The sequence below is a fragment of the Pygocentrus nattereri genome, chromosome 22 (genome assembly GCF_015220715.1).
Source record: "Pygocentrus nattereri isolate fPygNat1 chromosome 22, fPygNat1.pri, whole genome shotgun sequence".
NCBI classification, from domain to species: domain Eukaryota; kingdom Metazoa; phylum Chordata; class Actinopteri; order Characiformes; family Serrasalmidae; genus Pygocentrus; species Pygocentrus nattereri.
Genome location: NC_051232.1, coordinates 15510365 through 15535990, shown reverse-complemented (window position 1 = coordinate 15535990; position 25626 = coordinate 15510365). Strand labels below are relative to the sequence as shown.

The 25626-nt window shown below is 39.4% G+C and overlaps 2 protein-coding genes across 3 annotated transcripts in view; one reads left to right on the top strand and one right to left on the bottom strand.

Moving 5' to 3' along the window:
• Positions 1-7770, top strand: part of tasp1 (taspase, threonine aspartase, 1) — a 50320-nt gene extending 42550 nt beyond the window's left edge. The window contains exon 15 of the transcript XR_001858643.2: positions 6506-7770. The gene's annotated coding sequence lies outside the window, so the exon portion shown is untranslated. The remainder of the gene's footprint in view (positions 1-6505) is intronic.
• A 2668-nt stretch (positions 7771-10438) lies between these two features.
• btbd3b (BTB (POZ) domain containing 3b) lies at positions 10439-23924 on the bottom strand. 2 transcript variants are annotated; one of them, XM_017714995.2, is made up of 5 exons: positions 23561-23924; positions 23112-23364; positions 21874-21964; positions 15609-15727; positions 10439-13629 (listed from the first exon to the last, which is right to left on the bottom strand). In XM_017714995.2, the coding sequence occupies exons 2-5, from the start codon at positions 23246-23248 to the stop codon at positions 12597-12599; spliced, it is 1380 nt and encodes a 459-aa protein (XP_017570484.1). In that variant the 5' UTR covers positions 23249-23364; positions 23561-23924; the 3' UTR covers positions 10439-12596. The 2 variants fall into 2 exon arrangements, with proteins under 2 accessions (XP_017570484.1, XP_017570483.1); XM_017714994.2 differs by having other exon boundaries at positions 23112-23924.
• Between the last annotated feature and the right edge of the window lie 1702 nt (positions 23925-25626).

Here is a 25626-nt window from a genome sequence, read left to right as displayed (position 1 = left end):
AGCCTTTCCTGTCATTTAAACATAAACATAAGCGACTTGAATTTTGCTACTGGGACTTTGTCTTGAACCTCTGCCAAGAAACTAAAAAGAGGTTGTCAGAGGATCGTCCAGCAAATCCAAAACATATGTCCAGATCACCTCAAAAAAATTGTTCACCAAGAACCTTTTACCCTCAGTCCCCTGATCTAAACTCCATAGAAAGCCTGTGGGGTAAACTAAAGAGGAGCATGCACAAAAGAGGACCTAGAACACTGGTGGATTTGTCGAGATTCTGTAAAAAGGAATGGTCTCAAGTTCCCTGTTTTGTTTTCTCCCACCTTATAAGATTTTATAGAAGAAAGCTAAATGTTTTATTGGCAAATGGAAGTTGCACAAAGAATTAAATGCAGGGGTATCAACAATTGTAGCACGTGATTTTGTTAAAAAGAACTATTTCTAAATTTTTTTATATCCCAGAATAAATTTACTTCAATTAAAGGTTGGATTTTCACTTTTTTTTTTTTGGTATGTGATTTAGCTAACTCACCAGTTACTTTTTACAACCCTTTTTACTTGTCTTTACCAGGCGTGCCTATAATTACTTTCCTGACTTTACAATAACTCCAATGGTGTCCCAACTTCAGCTTGGTCCATCTGTTTCTTTTGTTTTTAGCTATGTTGCAAAACTGTGCTGTCAGAGATGGTTCACAACCTCTGTCCCCTCTTATTACTCTTGTGTGTGTCAATGTTCATAAAAACTGGTCAAATCAATTATTACAGTGATGTTGGTGAATAATGAGGAGACAGAGTTAAATGCATGGCAGTTTATTAGGAGGAATAATGTTAGCATGCTTGGTTAAAACTTCAACTGAAATTATGAAACAGCAACGCTCTGATAAACAGCAAGGGCGCTCTTACAATATTCTTAATCTCTATCTTTTTTTAAACTTTAATTTACATTTATAGCATTATTTTGATTGCTTGTTTGCATTTCAGCTGTGTGTGTATTGTTGTTTAGTAATTTAGGTATATAGGTAATAAGATGCTGTAAAATATGACAGAATTTCTAAATAAATATAAGAATTTGCCTTTGTAATATAAATTTGTGAAAAATCTTATTTGGATCTTGTCAGATCTTAACTTAGGGCAAAAGATAGGAAGTTCCTGCAATGTGGTCCCTGGTCTTTTATGATTGGAAATAACTGCCTGAGGCCATTGCTAAGATGGCAAGATTCTACAAACAGGAAACTAATGCAACCTTTCACCTCTTCTGCTGGTTAAAAAAAAAAACAATTAATTTCTCAGTGAAGGTAAAAAAAAAGCCTGATGTGCTTCTGTGAGATGGAATGTGCTTTCTTTTTCTATGTAGCTTCCACATCTTTGAACAAGTGGTCCCACTTTATATTAAGTGTCTCTAATAACTATGTAGTTACATGTGAACAACATAATATGCAACAACAATGTAACTACTAATGATTTAGTCACTGAAACAGATGGATTACTGAAGCACACCTTATGTAATTATACATGTGTATCAACTTCAGTTTGGCCTCATGCAATTGCAAGTGTATTTTAATAGTTGTAACAGCTAATTCTCATGCATGTAATTACACAAGAGTAATAAGACAAGTGTAATTAATAATTAGACTAGAACAGCATTTTTTTGAAATTCTTTTTTCAGCAGTAAAAGGAAGTATGTAATAACATACATTAAGACATTACAGTGTATCTGCCAGCTTTCCTAACATTTAGCCAACATTTATGTTGCCAGTGCTGTGACACTGTAACAGGTTTCAGCTTTAAACCATTCTGTAATGTGACAGAACAACAGACGTCCCTTATCTTAAAATGTAACATAACATTAAATGTGTTGCATTTCCCCCAAAGCAATGTCTATATTACCACCCCACTGTTGCACAGTACCTACATAACAACTTCACAGGAGCTGTCCACTTATTATGAAGTGTAACTTTAACACAACATTACAGGAAAGTTCCTGTGTAAAAGATACACTTATGTAATTACATGAGGCAAAACTGAAGCTGATACACATGTGTAATTACATAGGCTTTACTTCTGTAATCCATCTGTAACACTGATTAAATCAATGTTGTTGCATTTTCTAATTACACAGTTATTAGAGACACTAAATATAAAGTGGGACCAAACAAGTGCCTAAACAGTGTGAAGTTGACTTTCATTGTTCGCTATCTGATGTGTACAACGTCCCAATGAGCACCTGAATACAGCATTCAAACGGCATGTTTTTCTCACACACCATAAATTATGAACTTCTATAAATTACTTATTATTATTCAGAGTGGTGAAAAAAACAGCCATTAGGGGTGTACTTTGTGTACTTCTGGTGCCGGTCCCAAGCCCAGATAAATGGTGAGGGTTGCGTCAGGAAGGGCATCTGGCGTAAAACTTGTGCCAAAACTATCATGCGGATCACAAATATGATTGCCATACCAGATCGGTCAAGGCCCGGGTTAACAACGAGCGCCTCCGGTGCTGTTGACCAGTAGGGTGCTGGTGGAAATTGGACTACTGTAGGTCGAAGACCATCAAAGAGGAGAGGAGGAAGGCGGGTTAGAAGGCAGCGAGAGAGAAGGAAAGGCAAGAGTGTGGAGGTTAGAGTAGGGACTCTGAACATAGAGACAATGACTGGTAAAGGCAGAGAGCTTGCAGACATGATGGAGAGAAGGAAGGTAGATATTCTGTGTGTCCAGGAGACCAGATGGAAAGGAAACAAGGCCAGGAACATTGGAGGTGGATTCAAACTGTTCTATCATGGTGTAGAGAGGAAGAGAAATGGAGTAGGGATAATCCTAAAGGAACAGCTTGGGGAAAGTGTTCTGGATGTAAAGAGAGTGTCAGACAGGATCATGAGCCTGAAGTTGGAGGTTGATGGTGTAATATTGAATGTGGTCATTTCATATGCACCACAGGTTGGTTGTGAGTTAGAGGAGAAAGAGGAATTTTGGAGTAAGATGGATGAAGTGGTAGATGGTGTCCCTAGAGAGGAAAGATTACTGATTGGTGCAGACTTCAGTGGACATGCTGGTGAAGGGAACAGAGGGGATGAAGAGGTGCTGGGTATGTATGGTGTGAAAGACAGAAATGCGGAAGGTCAGATGGTTGTAGATTTTACAAAGAGAATGGAAATGGCTGTGGTGAACACGTATTTTCAGAAGAGGGAAGAACACAGGGTGACATTCAAGAGTGGAAGGAGGTGCACACAGGTTTATTATATCCTTAGCAGGAGATGCCACCTAAAGGAGATTGGAGATTGATTGTAAAGTGGTACCAGGGTAAAGTGTAGCAAGGCAGCATAGGGTGGTTGTCTGTAGAATGAGATTAGAAGCAAAGAAGAGGAAGAGAGTGAAGACAGAACCAAAGATTAAATGGTGGAAGCTGAAGGAGGAGGATGGTTGCAGGCAGTTCGGGAAAAAATTGCAACAGGCCCTTGGGGGCAGTGAGGACCTACCTGAGGACTGGGAAACTACAGCTAAGGTGGTGAGAGAAACTGGCAAAAATGTGTTGCGTGTTTCGTCTGGTCAGAGGAAAGAGACAAGGAAAGTTGGTGGTGGAATGAGGAAGTCCAGGAGAGTATTCAAAAGAAGAAGGCAGTTTAGAAAAAGTGGGATAACCAGAGAGATGAAGGTAGTAGGCAGGAGTACTGTGAGGCTAGTTGCATAGCGAAAAGAATGGTGGCAAAGGCAAAGGCTCAGGCCTATGATGAGCTGTATGAGAGGCTGGACAGTAAAGAAGGAGTAAAGGACTTGTATCGTTTGGCTAAACAGAGAGATCGAGCTGGAAAGGATGTACAGCAGGTTAGGCTGATAAAGGATAGAGAGGGAAATGTACTAGTGAGTGAACAGAGAGTGATGAGTAGATGGAAGGAATACTTTGAAGAACTAATGAATGAGGAAAACGAGAGAGAGGAGGACAATGGGGGGAGAGATAGTGGATCAGGAAGTGCAGAGAATTGGTAAGGTGGAAGTGAGGGCAGCTTTAAAAAGGATGAAGAATGGAAAGGCAGTTGGTCCAGATGACATACCTGTGGAGGTATGGAGATGTTTAGGAGAGAAGGCAGTGGACTTTTTAACCAGGTTGTTTAACAAAATCCTAGAGAGTGAGAGGATGCCTGATGAGTGGAGAAGTAGTGTACTGGTCCCCATTTTTAAGAACAAGGGTGATGTGCAGAGCTGCAGTAACTACAGAGGTATAAAGTTGATGAGCCACACCATGAAGGTATGGGAAAGAGTTGTTGAAGCAAGGCTAAGGCGAGAGGTTCAGATCAGTGAGCAGCAGTTTGGTTTCATGCCCAGAAAGAGTACCACAGATGCAATTTTTGCATTGAGAGTGTTGGTAGAGAAGTACAGAAAAGGTCAGAAGGAGCTACATTGTGTCTTTGTGGATCTAGAGATGGCATATGATAGGGTGCCAAGAGAGGAACTGTGGTACTGTATGAGGAAGTCAGGTGTAGCTGAAAAGTATGTTAGGATGGTGCAGGACATGTATGAGGATAGTGAGACAGTGGTGAGGTGTGCAGTTGGAGTGACAAATGGTTTCAAGGTGAAGGTAGGGTTACATCAGGGATCAGCTTTGAGCCCCTTCTTGTTTGCAATGGTGATGGAAAGGTTGACAGATGAGGTCAGGCAGGAGGCTCCATGGACCATGATGTTTGCAGATGACATTGTAATTTGTGGTGAGAGTAGAGAGCAGGTGGAAGAGAATCTGGAGAGGTGGAGGTTTGTACTGGACAGGAGAGGAATGAAGGTCAGTAGAGACAAGACAGAATACATGTATGTGAATGAGAGGGAGGCAGGTGGAAAGGAGAAGATGCAAGGAGTAGAGGTCGTAAAGGCGGATGACTTCAAATATCTTGGGTCAACCATCCAGAGCAATGGACAGTGTAGAAAAGAGGTGAAGAAGAGGGTGCAGGCAGGATGGAGTGGGTGGAGACGGGTGTCAGGGCTGATGTGTGACAGAAGGATTGCAGCAAGAGTGAAAAGGAAGGTTTACAAGACAGTAGTGCGTCCTGCTATGATGTATGGTTTGGAGACTGTGGCTCTGTCTAAAAGACAGGAGGCTGATCTGGAGGTGGCGGAGATGAAGATGCTGAGATTTTCGTTGGGAGTGACAAGGATGGACAAGATTAGAAATGAGCAAATCAGAGGGACAGTGAAGGTGGAACAGTTTGGAGATGAAACCAGAGAGGCCAGGTTGAGATGATTTGGACATGTGTTGAGGAGGAATAGTGGATATATTGGTCAAAGAATGTTGGAGATGGAGTTGCCGGGTAGAAGGAGAAGAGGTAGTCCTCAGAGAAGGGTGTATGGATGTAGTGAAGGTGGACATGGAGATGGTTGGTGTAAAAGTAGAGGAGGCAGTGAATAGGGCAAGATGGAGGCAGATGATCCGCTGTGGCGACCCCTAAAGGGAGCAGCCGAAAGAATAAGATTCAGAGTGGTGAAAGCCTGCATTAGTTTTCTGTTTGTAGAATCCCAAGTTTCCGCTTTGTCGGCTGATAAAATGCAATATACATATAGAAAAATTGTTATTTCTTAGTTTCAGACTCAACACAGCAAAAGTCTTTACAGTTTTTTTCCCCTTGATGGCCATCTTAGCAATGCCCTCAGGTATTTATCTCCAGTCATATAAGACCAGGAGCCGCATTATAGAAACTTCCTATCTTTGGTCCTAAGTTAAGATCTGACAAGATCAAAATAAGATTTTTCGGCAACAGGTGAACTTAATGAGTCCTCCTACCATTCTGTTAACTACAGGGCTGCTGGTTCCTAGTGCTCTGTGGTTCACCTACCATTCTGCTGTTCTTTTATCTCTCACCCCTTTATATCCATACCACTCAGACTAGTCGAAAGGTATTTTTAGGTAATAGATGTTTTAAACAGGGCTTTTGGACACACTCTCACAGAACTAAGAAGGTGTAGTCATCTGAGTCTTCGGCCTGTTGTAGAAGTATTGTAGAGTTTGGAAACTGTGGAAAAATATAAATAAAAACAAATGCAATGATGTGCAAACCATTTAAACTCTGTATTTCATTGAAAATGCTTCAAAGATAGCATATCAAATATTAAAACTAAGAAATGTCACTAAAGTAAAGATGGGCAAATATTTTTCAAAAAACAATAAAATTTCTCTGTTTCAACATTTGATTTGTTTTCTTTGTACTATTTTCAATTAAATATATGCACATCATTGAATTTTGTTTTTTATTTACATTTTGTACAGTGTCCCAGCTTCTTTTGGAAATGGGGATGTGTTTGTAAATGTCTGGCTATGTGAAGAGGTTTGCCATGAACTCCATTATGTGCTTGTAAATTACATTGTGCAAACTACATTGTGCAAACTTGCTGTAGTTTGCACCTTTGTCACCAAGTTATTTTGTGCTGTACGGTGCTTTGTCCCTTATTTCTCTGAACCCAGTGTTAGTTGACAAACTGAAGGCTTTCTTGAAAAAGCATTTCTTTCTTTTTTGCTTGTTTGTTTGTTTAAGGGTGTGCAAGGTGCCAACAATCAGACAGGGAGGCTGAAGAAGTGGAGATTCAGAAATTCTGGAGGACCAGGATGACTAAGACATGCATAAATATGCAACCTTTGAAAACAGAAATGTAGAGATGTTCAGTGAACAAGGTCTCCACACTCTTTGCTTGACAGTATAATGCACTGATGCACAGTTAGAAAACACATTATTCAGTAACAGATGGGGCCTGTAGGGCCTTTGAGGTCTTCAGAGAAGGCCTAATGATTTCTGGGATCTGAAAAAAAGTCTATAATTTTTAGTTCAATTTTATTCAATAGACAATAAATAAATAAATAAAACTCTTACAATTATTACAGCACTGCTCTTGTTTCATTGTAAAGTGTTGGATGAAAACAAAAGGGTTGTATTCTTGAAACACCAGCAGAAAATTGACTAATCATGATTTTTTTTCCTGTGGTATCTTGGTAGATATAGTTGAGCAAGATCTCCTGGTAGGAACTGGAGCGCAGTCCATTCTGGAAGTCCCAGATATCTCACTGACTGAATATGATTGGCAGCCTAATCAATGGGAATATAAAAATGAAAAATAGCAGTAGTGAAAAACTCTATTCTAGAGTTTACTATGGAAACGTCTCTTTGAAACTGCCAGGTAAAATATATGCTGATATGTCTGTTTCAAGCTTCAAGTTAAAAATGGAATGTCTTTCAGAAGCTTTGAATTTTTGTTTTTTATCTAGAACTGCTAAAACATATTAATGTGAATTACCATTAGTGCTAAAAATGCTACTAGAATTCCATAGGGCCACTAACAGAAGCTAGCATTATCCTGGAGGTGGGTTCATGTTTTGACATTTGTCTCTCAGGTGGAAATATATAGTAATATATTTAGCTACACAACATTTTTTTTGTTTCTACTTATGTACTTGTACTAATGTACCTTTCACACGTCAGGGTTTTTCCTTTCCATTGTTGGAGTCCTGCAGCCTCTGTATGGTTCTGAATAAAGAAATGGTCTCTGCATGTCTCTGAATAAAGGATGTTCTTTTATAACACTCTGTGTGAGACACACTGACAACCTAAGACCTGATTTCCTCTTCGCTCTCTCTCCTCTCAAAAATAGTACGAAGACATGAAGCAGCTTAGTAAATGAGGCCACAGAAACAGATCTGTGAAGACTCAAGGGGAGGTGACGTTCAAAGAACTCAGTAACTTATAACATAAATAATATGCCAGCATCATTGTGGTGATTCCTGTATAAAGACCATGTCACCTACATTACACAATTGAAGTAAGATAAATTTGGCAATATGTAATATTGCACCTTAATCTAATTTTTCTTGTAAATAAGAGGACCTGTCACACCTCAGTCTTCTGTTTCCTATTCTCCATCCTAATCATTGTCAGCTGCATATATAACTCCATCAGTAGATATTTTGCTATGCATTTATACTCACCTTTTTCTCTCAGTGGTTGTGAAGCCTTGCCAGAGTCACAGCTGTCTCTGAGCTATCTTCTGTTGGTGTCTTCATGTTGTCCATCTTTCACTGTCACGTTCAGTAGCAAACTTTGTGTGTACAGTAACATGTGAAAGTCAACAGTACTTTTAATTTCCACTCAAAATGGCCTTTAAGTACAAGATACTCATTTTTCAACTTGAGGAAAAAAGCAGAGAACATCTTAAACAGAAAATTACACAGAAGGGTTCAAAACTAAACCTGCAACACGTGATGATGACTGACCCATTTTTGAAAGCGTTTTTTTTTTCCCCCGCAATTCTTCTGTTATGTAGAATGTCTCAACTGTACAGGGCCTTGGCCTTCAGAGCTTAAAAAAACACGTTTCCAATAGGAGACAGTCTCACACTCTCTGTTTTTGTGAACTATTTCCTTAAATATTTCTATTATAAATCATTTTTTAAAACATTTATTTTTCTTATCACTTGTTATTGCCATTGGTTCTTTTTCTTATTTAAATGTGTATCATGCAGTCAAGAGAAAATATTTTTATCACTCAAGATCAGAGACAAATATACATGGTAATGCACACATGGCCCTGTGCTGCTTAAGAATTAAAAATGGCTAGCTGGCTTATATGTGCTTTGCCTTCAAACGATTTTTGCTCAGCACTTATTCCCCTTCGCTTTTTGACATGTTGCCAGCACCCTGCAGTTTGATCACACACTGCCATTATAGCACCAGTCATATGGAGCATACTTAGTTAGATACAATCAAAATGAACATAATGCATTACCCTGTAGATTTGTCTCTGATCTTGAGTGATGAACTTCCCCAGACTGCATGATTTTTTCATATTTTCCCTGGAAAATAGGATAATTTTATGATAATTTTATGATTTATGATAATTTTATATAACATGATATATATATATGCTGATGATCCAAAAGATTATGACCATTCACAGATGAAGTGAATAACACAGATTATCTTGTAACAGGTGTGCTTGTCCAGGCCTGGGATATATATTACAGTAAGCAAACGTAAGCAAAAGTTCTCGTAGTGGATGTGTTGGATGTAAGAGGCGTGACCGGGGTAAAGACCTCAGTGTCTTTCACAAGGCCAAAATCATTATGGGCAGACAAATGGGTCAGAGCATATATAAAGCGACAAGGATTATACCATGCTCCCAGTCAGCAGTGATCAGTAGCTACTGACAGTGGTCTGAGGAGGGACAAACTGTGACACAGGGTGTTGGGTGCCCAAGGCTTATTGACCATGCAAAGCCAATGCAGGCTGTCCTGTGTGGTCTGAACCGACAGATGGGCTACTGTGAAGTCACAGAAATTTTTAATGACGGTTTCAGAAGGAATCTGTCATGAAAACAGTGCATCACACCCTGCTGCATATTGGGCTACTTAACTGCAGATTGGTCAGAGCTCCCATGCTAACCCCTGTCCACTATTCAAAGCAACAGAACTGGACCTTGAAGTAATGCAAGAAGATCTGCCAGTCCTGTTTTCTTTTATGTATGGACTGTTTACCTTGGGAAGGATGCACTGTGGGAAGAAGAGAAGATGGTGGAGGGAGTGTGATAGTCTGAGAAGTGTTCTGCTGGGAAACCCTAGGTCCAGACTTTCATGTCAATGCCAATTTGACACATGCCATCTACCTAAGCTTTGTGGTTGACAAGGTACACCCCTTCATGGCAATGATAATCCCTGACTACAGTTGTAATTCACATGAACACTTTCTGACAAGGCTGAATTAGCTTCTTATTCTTAAGCAGGAATGGAAAACTTGCTGGCACCAGAATGTAACTGCTTCGGAAAGGAATTTTGAAAAAGGCAGTTCTAGATTAAGCCCAGACACTTGAAGCTTCCATGTTTTACTTGAAGCTTGTGACAGAAACATTAGCATACAGCTAAGATACCTTGTAGCAGTTTCACTGTGAATCAGTAGTAGTTTTAGTATAGAGCTGCTGGTGCTGTTTTCTTTTTCTAACAACCTACTGATTAACCTGCCCCTAATATTCGCAGTCAGTGACGCTTCTAGAACTTCCAGAGCTAGAATGAAGTTTTCTTCTCATGAAAATTGGTCCCACACAAATCTTTAAAATGTGATTGATTGATTCTTTTGTTAATCTGTAATTATGCTGATAGTTAATTTTATGTGTTAGACTCTTTATTTCTTACTTTCTTAATTTCTTCCTAGATACCATGGACAAAAACTATTATGGATTGCCCAACTTTCTGCTCAGCATTTCACAAATATAACCCTTTAGTTTTCATCTAAAGCTTTACAGTGAAACAAGAGTAGTGCTTTCAAACTTGCAGAGTGTAAATACGAGCAAGATTTTATTGAATAAAAATGAACAAAACAGATAACCTTCTCTGAAGGCCTTGAAGTCCCTATTGTATTACCAGGTCATAGAGCTGTATTTGGGGACTTAATACATTCTGTTAAAGACAATCCATTTTTGAACACAGAATAAGGTGTGGTCACTCTTTATTTCCTCATCTACAACAGAGCACAAACACATTGACTGTGGAATGATCTGTAGAACTGTACAGAAATAGTAGGTCCTACTACTAGTGGAAATGATCAGAGACTTCCCTCAGTGTGTTTGTCAAACTGACATGTTGCCCTAGTTTCTTTAGCATTACTAATCATTCATTCATAACAACCAAATATAATTCTCTCATGGATTTATTCATGGCAGATCCATGTCAGAATTTTAAAAAATGAACAGAATGGAATAAAATGACTCCATTGGAATTGCAAAATTAGCCATTGATTTTTACCAAAACATCATAACAGACAGAAAACAATCAGTAACTATAGCACTATGAAGTGCACCTGTACGGACAGTAGACCTCATAAAATTCACAGTGAGAAGTGTACCTAATGAAGTGGACAGTCAGTGTCTGTTGGCATGTACATTGCATAAACTGATGACGTTTCATCTTTCAATTGTGGTATATGTAAGGAGACTTTAACTATATAGTGATAACCACTCATGATATCTCACTTATTAAAAATCCAGCAAATTCAGCTCTCATTCACATTCATAGCCTTTTTGCAATGTAAGCCTGCAAAACATAGGTCATTCACATACTGAGAAGCTCCCTCATCAGTTAGTGCACATGGATCAAAATACATTTCAGTAATACATGAAAAGGATGTTCAACTTGTAATCAAAACTGACACAGTTCCAGAGACCCATAGTTTAGCTTTATACAAACTGATATGTTCCAAGTTATGTCAAAGTTATTATTATCATAAAATACTTGTTAAATTGAATCAATTAAATATGTTACTTAAATTGTGAGACAAACATAAACATGTAGGTTTGTTTCTTTTCCAGGTAATTGTTATCTATAGAACTGAATCCTTGGCAGTAAGATATTAAATACTGGATAGCAAAGCTGAAAGCAATAAAGTAGAACAAATCTTTGTTGCAAATATCCATGAGAGGTGTAGTGTAAAGTTAATTACACCACTAAACCCAATGTGTATCTTGAACAGGGTAAAGCTTCTTAATAACAGACTAATTGATAACTCTAAGAGCCTGCCATGTCACTGGCAACAAGTCAAATTCAAACAGATGAATTCTTAATTCTATAAAATAAAAAAGGTAAAGACCGCGACACTGCTTAAAGGGTGCTTACTGCACCAAACTGTCTCCATAAATGTTTCCTGCAGTGAGGGGGGTATTTAATACTCTAGTATTTCATAGCTAATACAAAGTGGTTGTTAAATTTTTGTTTGCTGACAAGTTAATACAATACATATAAGTGAGGGGTGGAAAATATTTGAGAAATTGTATCATTTTGCATATTTGTACTGTAATATTATTATTGATTTCTAATGATTGATGTCTTATACTTGACTCAGTTACATTTCAAAGAGATAAATACACAAAGCAGATAAATACAAAGAGATAAATTACACATTATTTCTTACTTGATGTAAGTCACTTAGACATTCAAAGTACTTCGTCAGTTGAGTTCACATGCGTTTGAATTTAGTGCTTTTTTTAAATTCAAAACTACCAAAAATCCAAGCAAATTCGTATATGTGAGGATTAGTGCCGACTAGCTGCCCAACTGCATCACACAAAACTTACCAAAGACAAATTATTAATTTATCTATTGATACATAGATTTATTTACTTTAATAGGTTTAAATGTTAATACTTTTGTACTCTCACTCAAGTATATTTTTAGCCCCAATACTTTCATACTTATATTGACATACAATTTCTTTGTACTTTTTTCCACCCCTGCTTAATAGACATGAAGATCACACAGTGGTTGCAATGTTACTTTTGTGTAAGGTATTGTAAAGGTGTCCTTACCCTCTAATGAATAGGGAAAATGATTAGATTCACATAATTACCTTTGACTTGAATATTGTAAGTATTGCTACCATGTGCATGTGGCCTGTGCAAGCAAATCACTGCAACACACGGCAATTAAATATACACTGTACATGCATACAACTGTCCTGTTCTGATTTGCCGTGAAGTCCACATTTTCACAGTCAAAACATTTACATGTCAAAGCAGGATTTATAAAAACAGTTACTTAATAAAAGAAAAAATTATTTTGTCAATGAGAGCATTTTCTTGTCTTCTTTGAGGAACCTTAAGCATAAAATATGAGCTCTGGGATCTGACCACCCTGTACACCTGTGCCATTGGTACTGTCTGAGGAGCACTGGAACTGGAAAGTCACCTTCCCACACTGTACCTCAGTCATTCCTTCCTGCCCAAAATAGCTGAGCTCATTCCCATCCAGAACCACGCTGGCTGTGTAGAAAGTGTCAGGTTCTATTTGTACAGGATGTTCGAACCACACAGGGAAAGTGTTGCTTGAACCATCAGAGAAGTACTTACTGAGGTTCTGGCCTAGTATCACTCCCTGGCGCTTCAGCTCAATTTTGGCGCTATACTCTGCAGAGCCACAGCTTGAACCATAGAGGCCAAAACCAGCAATAAATACTCGCTTGTCAACAGCAAACTGAATGCTGTCGCAGCGTCCACGGTAACGCCATTGGTTGCTCCGATAAGCACAGGACTGGAAGCGGTGACACTTCTGTGGGGTCAGTCCTCTGCGGGGCTTGCTGACGAACTGCAGATCTGGCTTCTTAGCTGCTGTGTACCACAGGAATATATCATTTGTCTCATTTAGCGTCAGCACACCTGACTGAGCTGCACCATTAGCAAAGTCATCGAGGCCCATGGTGGGAATGCGAATCAGGTATACAGCCTGGCCAAGAACTTTACGCTTGTTACCAATGGAAACAGCCAAATCTCTTCGCTGACACTCAGCCTCTGCCCATTTCAGAGCTGCCTCAAACACCACAATCTCCTTGGCATTCAGCGTCTCTCGACGTAGAATACTCTCCAAAGTCTTGGGGTCAATGTCACAGAAGCCATCCGATTTAAGGGCCAATTCAGCCTGGGCGTCAATCACTTCCCAGCAGCGCTGGGTAAGCTCTGGTTCCTCAAAAAGGCAGCTCTGAGACAGCAGAATGCAAGCATTCTTAGCACATAAACTCGTCTCCAAGAAGTTGACACAGGCTCGTGCTAAATGTGGAACGATGTATTTCTTCGCTACGTATAATGTCGCCAACACCGTATCAGCACTTAGGTCAATCTCATCGCAGTATATGTACCTGAGGAAGACATAAATAAGTGTTGCTTAGAAATGCAATAGGCCCTATTAGAATTTGACTTAAGTGAAATAATGTTGATTTGATGTTGAGCAACATCAATGATGCTGTAATGGTTAATGATCCAGCATTGGAAAAACAACCATGATGAAAATTGTTGATAATTCGACAGAACTAACTGATGTTTGAACAGTGGTTGATCTAATGTCAGCAACAATGTTAATTTAATGTTGAAGCAATACACTGAATTCATCAACTTTGTGCTGATTCAAAATTAAAAACATACACTCTTAAAAAGTTAGTTCTTCAAGAGTTCTTTAGGAAAAACAAATGATTCTCTATAGAATCATGAACACCGTTTGCATGCTTAAAAGGTTCTTTGCATTGTGAAATTGATTTTCAGATTAATGGAGAATGGATATGGTGCTATATAGAACCTTTTAGAAAAGGGTTCTATATAGAGCCATTTTCTTTACTAAAACCCATAAAAAATGTCTTTTTAAACAGTGTAGTAAATTCAGAATTACTTACGTTTTAAGCATTTAGCAGACTCTCGAGTCCAATGCAACTTACAGTGGTTGGCAAGTGCACCATTTAGAGATGTATCCATTGACTTTTATTCTCAAATGGCACTCCTGCCTGGATGGGGGCTGAAACTGCAGCGTATGGTATGGTGGGCAATGTGTGTTACCCACTGCACCATCCTCACATATAAGACTTTGTGTTGTCAAGCACAAATTCTACAAACTTATGATGACAACATAATAGAATAAAGCCTAGTCTAGGCTTGTGAAAAAGACTACACAACCTCCCTGTTTCACAATTAAGTCCACATCAGTACTGACATTAGATCAAGAGCTGTTCTGCCATTAAGTGCTGTTGGATCAATGTTCAACATAGTTGATGTTCCAGCATTTTATAAATAGCAAATACCACCAGCAAGATCAATGCAAATTCAACATCAGAAATCTACACTGAACATCAAATCAACATTGTTTCAATCACAGTGTGCTATATGGAAAGTGAAGTGAAAAAACTTTTGTTTGCCTTTTTTCACGTAATTCTGACAGAACTTTCTCTATGACATGCAGTCATATTAAACATATTACTATGAACTGTAAAGACAAAGCATCAAAGCAGCGATGAACAGTGTTTTTTGACAGTGGTTTGTCATAGTGTTCCTGAGGCCATGTGCTTACACCCATCTCAGATTTTGATAATATTATACTATATAATATAATAATATAATATTATACTATATAATATAATAATATCATATTTTGATAATATTATACACCACAAAGGATGAAATACCTAAAAGCCTCATCGAGGAACACTGTTCTTAAACTGTTCGGCTATGTGCTGATACATTTTTGGCAAAATGGCAAACATCAACCCATCCTTACTCATAAAGGACTAGGCCTTTCCTAGATGCTCCTTTTATAGCCATGCATAATTACATTGCCTCTTTGAAAATGTTTTCTGAATATTTAACACTGTTCCTCGTCTTGTCTTGCCCCTATCTCAGCTTTGGGATGTGTTGCAGGCATCAATTTCAGAATCAGCATGTAAGCAAAAAAGTTGATAAAGTGTACTGCTTTCATTCAAATACGAAAAAGTGGATTTTCAAATCACTACTTTCTGTTAATTTACGTACTGGAAGCTGGTACTGGTAGCTTTTCTGGAATTGGATTTGTACATAAAATGTTAAGTCAATTACTAATGATTACAAAGACCACAACTGGAAATTTTCCCTAAATTTCAACGGTTGTGAATGATTCGGTACAAAGCTTTGGTCCTTAAAGCTGAGACTACCTGACTGAAAGATGCATGCTTTAAACAGGGGGTTACTCATACTTTTGTTCCTCACAAGAAACAATCACGGTTCATTCATTCACACAGTACACAAGAAAGAGTTTAAAGGGAAATCTTGAGGAGTCAGCTAAAACTCTTCAGAGACAGATACTGAGACAGACTCTTACTTTAACATGGCCAGGAAGGCTGCAGGCTCCACATCTGGAATACTGATTTCATCCTTATCTTCTGCTAGTTCTCCGTAGAACATGGCATGAAACACTGAACTCCCCACAGCCAGGACATACTTGTTAAAAAGAAATGCAGAAAAATGGGAGTTAAGTCATTTGTTGTCCTTTAAAGTTCCAAAATGAAAAATGTTCGCATGAGATTAATATGAAGTGTTACATTTTAAACATCCAGCAAATGTTGAATGAAAAATCAAGATATGGTAAAACTTGCCTTAAAAATGGCTTATCAGACCTGTTTGGGAACTGTGTGGATGCGGTCCTAATATTCTGATGAGCATGCATGATTAACATTTGTGAGCATGAAATTAAAAGTAAAAAAACTAAAAATAGAGACAGTTAACCTCTGTGCATCACAATCAAACAATAACAAACCTTAATTTTTATCTGCTCATGTCAGTTTGAATGGAATTGCTAAGTTGTTAATGCTAAAAAATACATCCCACAATCCATGTACCACAATTACACACATATCTTTGTTAATATCTTATTGCTTGTCAGGCAATATTAGTAGCAGCTCATGCTGCAAAAACAAGCTTCAAAAATAGATGCCTGGCAAACTGTAGGCACTTGAGTTTGTTGGTCCTTGAGTGCACAGGCTTTCTTTTGGCAACCTTCCCAGCAACTTATGCGTATGTAGGTGGCCCCTGATCTATTGTCATCCTTGACAATTCTTTGGCTACTAGAATTGTTCTCTTTCTGGCAGATTCTTATGTTCTCCAGTTGCATTACTTTCCTTATTTAATGGCCTGGTCATGGAAATGGACATTTTAAACTGTGTAGCTATTGTCTTGTAGCCATTTCCTGATTTTGCGCAGCCCAACAACCTTTTGTTGTACATTTCTGCTATATTTTCTGGTCTTTCTCATAGTGATGGATCTTTAAGGGAATCTATGTGAAAGAGTCCCTGCCCCCGCTACTGCCGAGTCAACACTTCCCTCCGTCTCCATCGTTGACATGTGCAAAGCCGTCAAGCGCGTTAACATCTACAAGGCAGCCAGGCCTGACGGGATCCCTGTACACACTCTCAAAGCCTGTGCACATCAACTGACAGAAGTGTTTACAGACATTTTAACCTCTCTCTCTCACTCTCAGTTGTTCCCGCATGCTTCAAACTGGCCGCCATTGTGCCAGTTCCAAAGTCAGCCAGGGATAATACTCTAAATGACTGGCGCCCGGTTGCTCTGACCACAGCAAGTGCTTTGAGAAGCTGGTCAGAGACTTTATCTGCCCCCTGGACCCACTGCAGTTTGCTTACAGAGCAGATCCACTGATGACGCAATACCCCTGACTCTACACACTGTCATCTCCCATCTGGACAGAAAGAACATGTTTGTGAGAATGCTGTTTGTGGACTACAGCTCAGCATTCAACACCATCGTGCCCTCAAGGCTCAACATTAAGCTTCGGGATCTGGGTCTGAACAGTTCTCTGTGCAGCTGGATCCTGAACTTCCTGATGGGCTGACGCCAGGTGTTAAAGATGGGCAACATCACCTCCTCCTCACTGACCCTTAACACCGGAGCTCCTCAGGGCTGTGTGCTCAGCCCTATCTTGTACTCCCTGTACACCCATGATTGCTCAGGCAGACACAGCTCCAATGTCATCATTAAATTTGCAGATGACACTACAGTTGTTGGCCTGATCTCCTATGACAATGAGGAAGCCTAAAGAGGTCAGGTTTTCTGACACTCCGGTGCCAGCAGAACAACCTCTCTCTCAATGTCAATAAGACCAAGGAGCTCATAGTGGACTTCAGGAAGCAAGAGAGAGTGCACATCCCCATCAGCATCAACAGAGTCATGGTAGAGAGTGTCAGCAGCTCGGTGTTCACATCTTAGAGGAACTGACACGGAGCAAACATGGGTGGTAAAAAAGGCACAACAGCGCCTCTTCCACCTCAGGTGGCTGAAGGGGTTTGGCATGAACCCCCGCATCCTCAGAAAATTCTACACATGTACTGTAGAGAGCGTTCTAACAGGCTCCATCACCACCTGGTATGGAAACTACACTGCCATTGAGCAGAAAGCTCTGCAGAGGGTGGTGCGGACAGCCCAGCACCAAACATGGGTCCAGCTCCAAACATCCTGGATTTACACACCAGCTGCTGCCTGAGGAAGACCAGGAGAATTCTAAAGGACTCCACCCACCCAAGCCACTGTCTGTTCTCACAGCTGCCGAGCGGGCAGAGGTACAGAAGCATAAAGTCCAAAACCAGCCGGTTCGTCCCCTGCACCATCAGGCTGCTAAACAGCCAGTAGTGCTGGTGTATCAATCTGTAGGCCTGTCACTGCACCTCTGAGTCATTATCTCCATGGACAATCATCACCTCATCCACATCTCATCCCATATCCTGTACAATCTGAAAGATTCTATATCAGTGTTCTATCCTCTGAGTACCTACATCTCATTTATTGCAGTTGCATCATATTTATTTTATGATAAGATTTAGTTTTTTTTTCTTCAAAAGGATAAACAATGTTTTATACAGCCCATTTTGCTCATGTTTACAAGGGGTGCCAATATTTGTGGAAGTGCCACACTGTTTTCTGAATGAAGCACAATACAGTGACTCAATAAAACCTGGAATATAACAAACTGCAACACCATGAAAGTGTTAGCCATGAAAAATTGTTCAAACTTCTCAAAATTCTAAAGCTTCCTAAACTCTCTCTCACTCTCTCTCTCTCTCTCTCTCTCTCTCTCATAAATGTAGCACTTGTCCTTAATGCGTCACACACTTTCACCAGGAGGCTTTTCCATGTGGAAGAAGAAAGAAAACTAGCACAGATGTTTAATTAGGTTAAGGATAACACACACACACACACACACACACAAAACCAACATGGCCTACATTTATGTTTAAACTGGGGCTGTTCTGTCCACACACAACATTTCTTTTAAGTCTCCTCTTATTTAAATCTGAGCTTGTTCTCATTCTCTTGGAATCAATTACAAATGAACTCTGGTGGAGCACAATCAAATTGACTTGCAAAGCACTTAATTATGCTTGTGGTTTTCCTTTTGGGTTTTGGCCCACATGATGTACAGCACTGCCAGAGCTGACTGAAGGTAGCGACAGCTACAACATTGCCAGCCTTCTTGACAGCCATCACTACTCACTACATGGATAAACCAAAGTAAAGCATGCTATGTTTTCTCAGCATAACTTTCTTGCATGAGACACATAACCAGACCAGCTTGCTTGTTGGATAAAGAAACAAGGTTTTATTTCAAGTAACTCTGTAGCATTTCTGTTGGTCGAGCCATCACAAAACTTGGTTCAGCCATCACAAAACTTGGCAGCTGACATTTTCAAATTGTTAAAAAAAAATGTAAAAAAGTAAAAAGGCAGATACAGGTTTTATTTCTGACAGTGATGGTATGTGACAGTTAACTACTGTGAGCATCAGGTGATAAAAATAATATGCAGAAGACAGCATATTATTACTAGGCAGAGCATAGGTTTTGAAAATAAAACCCATAATGCACGTTTGAATACGAGCCAAATGGATAGTTATAAAGGATGCTCAGCCATAACTGTTCATTGCCCCACTGCATTATTGGCTGAGGTTATTCTGTACAGATTAGTAGTCATGAAAACCCCTCCAAAAATGGCATCTATACATGAGCCAAGTGGTCCGTATCAGTCTTATACACTTTGTCTCTTAAAAAAACTGAACTCATGAGTCGTATTGGCTCCTGGGTGGCGAAATTTGTGCTAACAAATGGGCTATGCAAAAGGATATAAGGATATAAACCTTATTGTTCTTCGCAAATATTCACTCATTTTGAATTTGATGCCTGCAACACGTTCCAAAGAAGTTGGGACAAGGGCATGTTTACCACTGTTACACATCACCTTTCCTTTTTACAACACTCAATAAGCGTTTGGGAACTGAGGACACTAATTGTTGAAGCTTTGTAGGTGGAATTCTTGCTTGATGTACAACTTCAGTTGCTCAACAGTCCGAGGGCTCCATTGTCATATTTTGCACTTCATAATGCGCCACACATTTTCAATGGGAGACAGGTCTGGACTGCAGGCAGGCCAGTCTAGTACCCACACTCTTTTACTACGAAGCCACACTGTTGTAACAGGTGCAGAATGTGGCTTGGCATTGTCTTGCTGAAATAAGCAGGGATGTCCCTGAAAAAGATGTTGCTTGGATGGCAGCATATGTTGCTCCAAAACCTGTATGTACTTTTCAGCATTAATGATGCCTTCACAAAAGTTACCCATGCCATGGGCACGAACACACCCCCATACCATCAGAGATGCTGGCTTTTGAAATTTGCGCTGATAACAATCCAGACAGTCCTTTTCCTCTTTGGCCTGGAGGACACAACGTCCATGATTTCTAAAAACAATTTGAAATGTGGACTCGTTTAATGCAGTGCCGCCTGAGGGATTGAAGGTCATGGGCATTCAATGTTGGTTTTCTGCCTTGCCACTTACTTGCAGAGATTTCTCCAGATTCTCTGAATCTTTTGATGATATTATGGACTGTAGATGATGAAATCCCTAAATTCCTTGCAATTGCACATTGAGAAACGTTCTTAAACCGTTGGACTATTTGCTCACGCAGTTGTTCACAAAGTGATGAACCTCGCCTCATCCTTGCTTGTGAATGACTGAGCCTTTCAGGGATGCTCCCTTTATACCCAATCATGACACTCACTTGTTTCCAATTAACCTGTTCACCTGTGGAATGTTCCAAACAGGGGTTATTTTGAGCATTCCTCAACGTTCCCAGTCTTTTGTTGCCCTTGTCCCAACTTCTTTGAATTTGTTGCAGGCATTGAATTCAAAATGAGTGAATATTTGCAAAAAACAATAAAGTTTATCTGTTTGAACATTAAATATCTTGTCTTTGTAGTGTTTTCAATTGAACATAGGTTGAAAAGAATTTGCAAATCATCGTATTCTGTTTTTATTTATGTTTTACCCAACGTCCCAACTTCTTTGGAATTGGGGTTGTAGATGGATAAGTATAAAATATACAGTACAGCAGTAAAGTACATCAGATATGCTTTTTGCCACTGGTGAGACTTTTGAACTAAAAGGTTGCTTAATATCAGTTAGTTTAAATTGAACGACAATAAGAGTTGATTAAGTCTGGTTATTGAATTAATGAAACATGTTTGAACTCACACAGAAAGGCTCACACAGTTTTCAAACATATATACAAACTACAAGCTTTATTAAGTGCACCTCTTTGTCTACACTACATATAGGTGCACTTTGTAGTTCTATAATTACAAACTGTAGTTTATCTGTTTTTTTGTGTACTTTAACCCCTTTACCCTGTTCTTCAATGGTCAGGACCCAACAGGACCACCACAGAGCAGGTACTATTTGGGTGGGGATCATTCTCAGTACTGCAATGACACTGACGGGTTGTGGCGTGTTAGTGCGTGTTGTGCTGGTACAAGTGGATTAGACACAGCAGTACTGCTGGAGTTTTTAACACTATGTCCACTCACTGTCCACTCTATTACACGCCTACCTTGTTTGTCACCCTGTAGATGTAAAATCAGAGATAAAAGCCTCTAAGCCTACAGTGGTCAAAGGATGCTGCCCACAGGACCCATTTGTCTGGATATTTTTGGTGGGTGGACTGTTCTCAGTTAAACTGAGGTGTTTAAAAACTGTCACAACACTGCTGTGTCTGATCCACTCATATCAGCACAACACATCAGTCACTAACTTCAGTGCTGTGAATGATCCACCCCCAAATAATACCTGCTCTGTTGGGGTCCTGACCATTGAAGAACAGAACGAAAGGGGGCTAACAAAGTATCAGAGAAACAGATGGACTACAGTCTGCAACTGTAGAACTACAAAGTGCGCCTACATAGTAAGTAGAGCTGAGAAAAGGGACATTGAGTGCAGATACAAGGACTCTCTATCTTATGGACACACACACACACACACACACACACACACGGGTCTAGGTTAGTATAAATTAGTAATTCAAAATAACTAGATAGATAAATATATAATAGACAGATAAATAGATAATAGATGCAAAGCAAACTGTAAATCTTTCATTGCCCCTTTGTTCATCCTTTACATAAATAATTGAACTGTTTCTCGCAAAGACACATTCTGCTTCACTGCTGCTACTAAGGAAAGTGACACTGTGTTGTGCTCAGTTTGTCAATGATAATGTGACTGCTTTAAGATGAGGACAAAACCTACCTTGTGTCCTGGAAGCCTCTGTGTTTCTTCAGGCTGGCCCACTACAAAATGTACATCTGCCATTAGCTCATTGTTGAACATCACAGCATTTCTGCAAAGACGACGAGATGTTTGATGAAACAAATGCAAAAACAAAAAAAGGAAGGTCTTAGGAAGAGGAGCAGCGAATTGTTATTTATTTCAGTGAAACGCATCGGGGAATACTGTTGTTGTGTAAATTCTGCGGGCTCTCAATGTCAAATTCTATGACCAACTGTTAGCTATGGTTCTCTAAGAGTGTAAGTTTTAAATAGGGGGGAAAAAATTCTGCCAATGTGTATATTAACACATCCAAAGAAAAAACTAATGTTTAAACACTGTTTTCCAAAACCACCTCATGGAAAATCCCTACGAACTTCTGCATCTTCAGCACACAATAGAACCTTCCTCATATATTATTGAGAGCTGGGCCACAAAGGAGTACTGGGTAAACAAAGCATGCTGTTCTATAAAGACAACTAAAGCAGACCTGAAAGTACTAATTTGATTTCACCAGCACCGGGTTGTCCTGAGATGGAAGGGGTAATATGACCATTTGACACTGTGGACATTAAACAACACTTGTTCCCTTCCCCACACAGCTCAAACATTCAACACACTGTCAGCTCTCCAAAAATCTAAGAATCAAATTTTGCTTTTATTTTCAAGGATAAAGATTTATCACCTTTCCTGATTACATAAATAAAAAATGTGCAAGATTTATTATAGGTTATAACTGCCCACTGCTAACTCTACACTCAAGCATTCATGCTTTTTTTAATGCAAGCTACAAACTCTCTGAACAGAAACTGATGATTATTGAATAACTGGCATGCTGTAGAATTTACTGTTGCCACAGGTATTTATCATGCTACAGGTGATGTTTTCAGTTTTGTACACAATTGGCATCAATAAGATGGATCCATCTTTGGAATATTAGGATCTGACAGGTTGTGTTCAATCATATTTGACACCAATACAGTAAAAAAAATGTTTTATTACTCTGAACGAGTAAAGCTGAGAAGTTCAGAAGTGATTTTGAAAACAGACTGAACCTGTGCTACTTCTTCTCACAGAGAAACAAGACTATTAGGATTTATATAAGCCCACAGTTAACAATAACCCTATTACAGAAAAAGAGAAAAAGCCTAAAAGGTCTATATATTGTATGCAGCTACTTGAGGATTCACAGGGTATTTTTTAAACCAAGAAAAACCAACCTTTCTCTGATGGTGGAATACAGCCCCTGCCAGTTGCAGCAGTGGATGGTGTTGTTATTATTCAGGTTCTGCTGCTGGTATCTCTGTACTGTGCTAGCCGAAGTCGACTTTTTGGTTGAGAAGAACTCTCCAGCCATTTTCTTCTTCTTTTTGGTCTTCAGGGTGATGATCTCATAACAAACAGGGGGCAGCTTGGAGAAGCCGCTGGCGCTTCCCTTCTTGGAGCCTTTACTGGACTTGCTCTTCACGGACTCTGGAAGCATCAAGAAGAACGTCAGACATTTCATGTTCCTTCCCTTGGCATCCACCATGAGTGTGTTCACCTGCTGAGCAGGACATGCAGAAAGGACACTGAACAGAAGAAGGACTTGAGGGACACACGAAAGTGTTTCGAGGCCCCCCCTCCCAAAAAAAGGACAGAAAATCAAAAATATAGTCCAAATCTTCACCTTTGCAAGTTAATTTTCTTTTTCATCCAACTCTCTTGCTGTCTGTGTCCCCAATAGAAGATTTAAGTATGTCTCCTCCTGTGTGATCTACTGAAGGACAGCATCTTTTGGAATCCGTAACTGGAGTCCCTGACATATTTTTCTCATCTTTAGTCTGATTCTGTCTCAGCCCCAGATTTAATGCTACAGCAGTGGTCCATAAGCAAGCCGTCTCTCTCTCTCTCTATCTCTCTTGCTCTCGCTCTCTCTCGCTCTCACACACATACATGCACAGCCCATGAAGTCTCTGCAGGATGCTTTAGTTGTGGACCTCCACTCTGCCGGGTGTTTTGCTGACTGCAGGAGTTGAATTGGATGAGTGAAGCTGAGAGAGCAGCCCAGTTGGGAGCCAAGCAACCTCCACCCCTCAGCCAATAGGCATGCGCAAGAGATACGATTGGTCACCCGGCCTCGCACAGCACCTACTGGAATATGCAAAGTCCTTTTTCAATTAAAGTGACAGCTGCTCTTCCCTCAGCTGATGTATTCATCTACAGTTAGCGTCTACCTCGTCTAAACCATGAATTCTTTATTTTTTAATATTTAATGGAAATATGAAAAGAGTGTCTGAAATCATAGATGCTTGAACAATGGGGCAAGTGGAGCCTGTACACCCCCACTTTTATTGGAGGGGGGTGCAAATGTGCATTTGCTCTCTCACTGTTCATTGGAACGACGATTGGACTTTTGGTGGAAATAACATTTAAATGTATAATTTTCACATGCTTTTTTCAGCCTCCCATGAAATTAAATTGTCATGTAGGAAGATACCTCCCCAGCATGATAGTATGACTTCTTATCTCAAACAATGATTTTCTTAAGATTTTGATGAAATGATGTCTTTGACTGATTCTGTTGAAATAATGGTTTATTTTCTCAAGACTTTATTTCAGGTTCAAATCGTGACTCACTAGGTTGAAATAAAGTAAGTGAAAAATATTTGTTACTTGTTAAGAAAGTGAATATTTTGGCATAAGTCATTATTTTGCAAAAATATTTTGACAATTTCAGGTAAGAAATTCAAGAAAAACTGATTTTTTAAATTTTCTTTTTCAAAATACATTCTTTTTCAGTCATTCAGTGACACTGTGGGACTGTTTTTCTTACAAAGATCCTGGGCAACTTATAGACTCCATTTAAGTTGTGGCAGAAAGAAAATTTAACACCTCACCGTCTCAGCCAGGAAGCTTAAACTGGGCCACAGTTTGGATCTTAAAGCAAGACAATGGTCCAGAGTGTTCTTCAAAATCAAAACAAAAATGGTTTGCTGACCACAGAACTGAAGTTTTAATCCCTTGACCTCAACCCCATAGAAAACTTGCAGGATGAGCTGAGGACGAGAGTCCACAAGTACGGTCCTTAGAAACGGAAGGTTCTGGAGAACTAATGTATGGAGGAATGGTCTTAGATCACTTGTGATGTGCTCTCATTAAGCTTTACAGAAAAAGACTCAGAGCTGTTATCTTTACAAAGGGAGGCTGCACAAGGTGTTAAATGAAGCGGTTCCAACAACAATTTGAGAAAAATATTTATTTCCTAATAAGATTGTTTAATAAAGGTTAGATTTTTGTTTAATATTTTGAATGAAAGATCAAAAGGATAACAGAATGTTTTTAGAGGCTGATTTGTTCATGTTTATCAGGGGTGCCAATATTTGTGGAGAACACAGTATATGTACATACACTATATTGCCGTCTGCCTTCACACACACATGAACTTGAGTGACATTGCATTCTTAATCCATAGGGTTTACTATGTCAGCCCACCTTTTGCAGCTAGAACAGCTTCAACTTTCAAAGCTTGCATTCCACATGCACACGGAGAGTGTGATACTCTGCTGTCTGTGTCTATGTGGTTTCCACTGCACTTGTCCACAACACATGCAATAGGCTGGCTGTATTCTGCTTTGAACAAGCTGGAAAACAATGTATAATTTACAATTTGTAACAAAACATTTTTACAATAAATTTTCCCAGTATCAAGACATGTATCCACCTGAAAAAGCTGGCAGGAGAATCAGGTAAGTT

Bases quoted from the DNA above. Each gene is read 5' to 3' on its own strand.
- btbd3b (XM_017714994.2), bottom strand. From the start codon at position 23,422: ATGGTGGATGCCAAGGGAAGGAACATGAAATGTCTGACGTTCTTCTTG. The intron at 15,728-21,873 runs GTAGGTTTTGTC...CTTTTTAACAAG, and splicing joins AGAGGCTTCCAGGACACAAG to TATGTCCTGGCTGTGGGGAG. The intron at 13,630-15,608 runs GTAAGAGTCTGT...TGTCTTCCTCAG, and splicing joins GCCTTCCTGGCCATGTTAAA to GTACATATACTGCGATGAGA.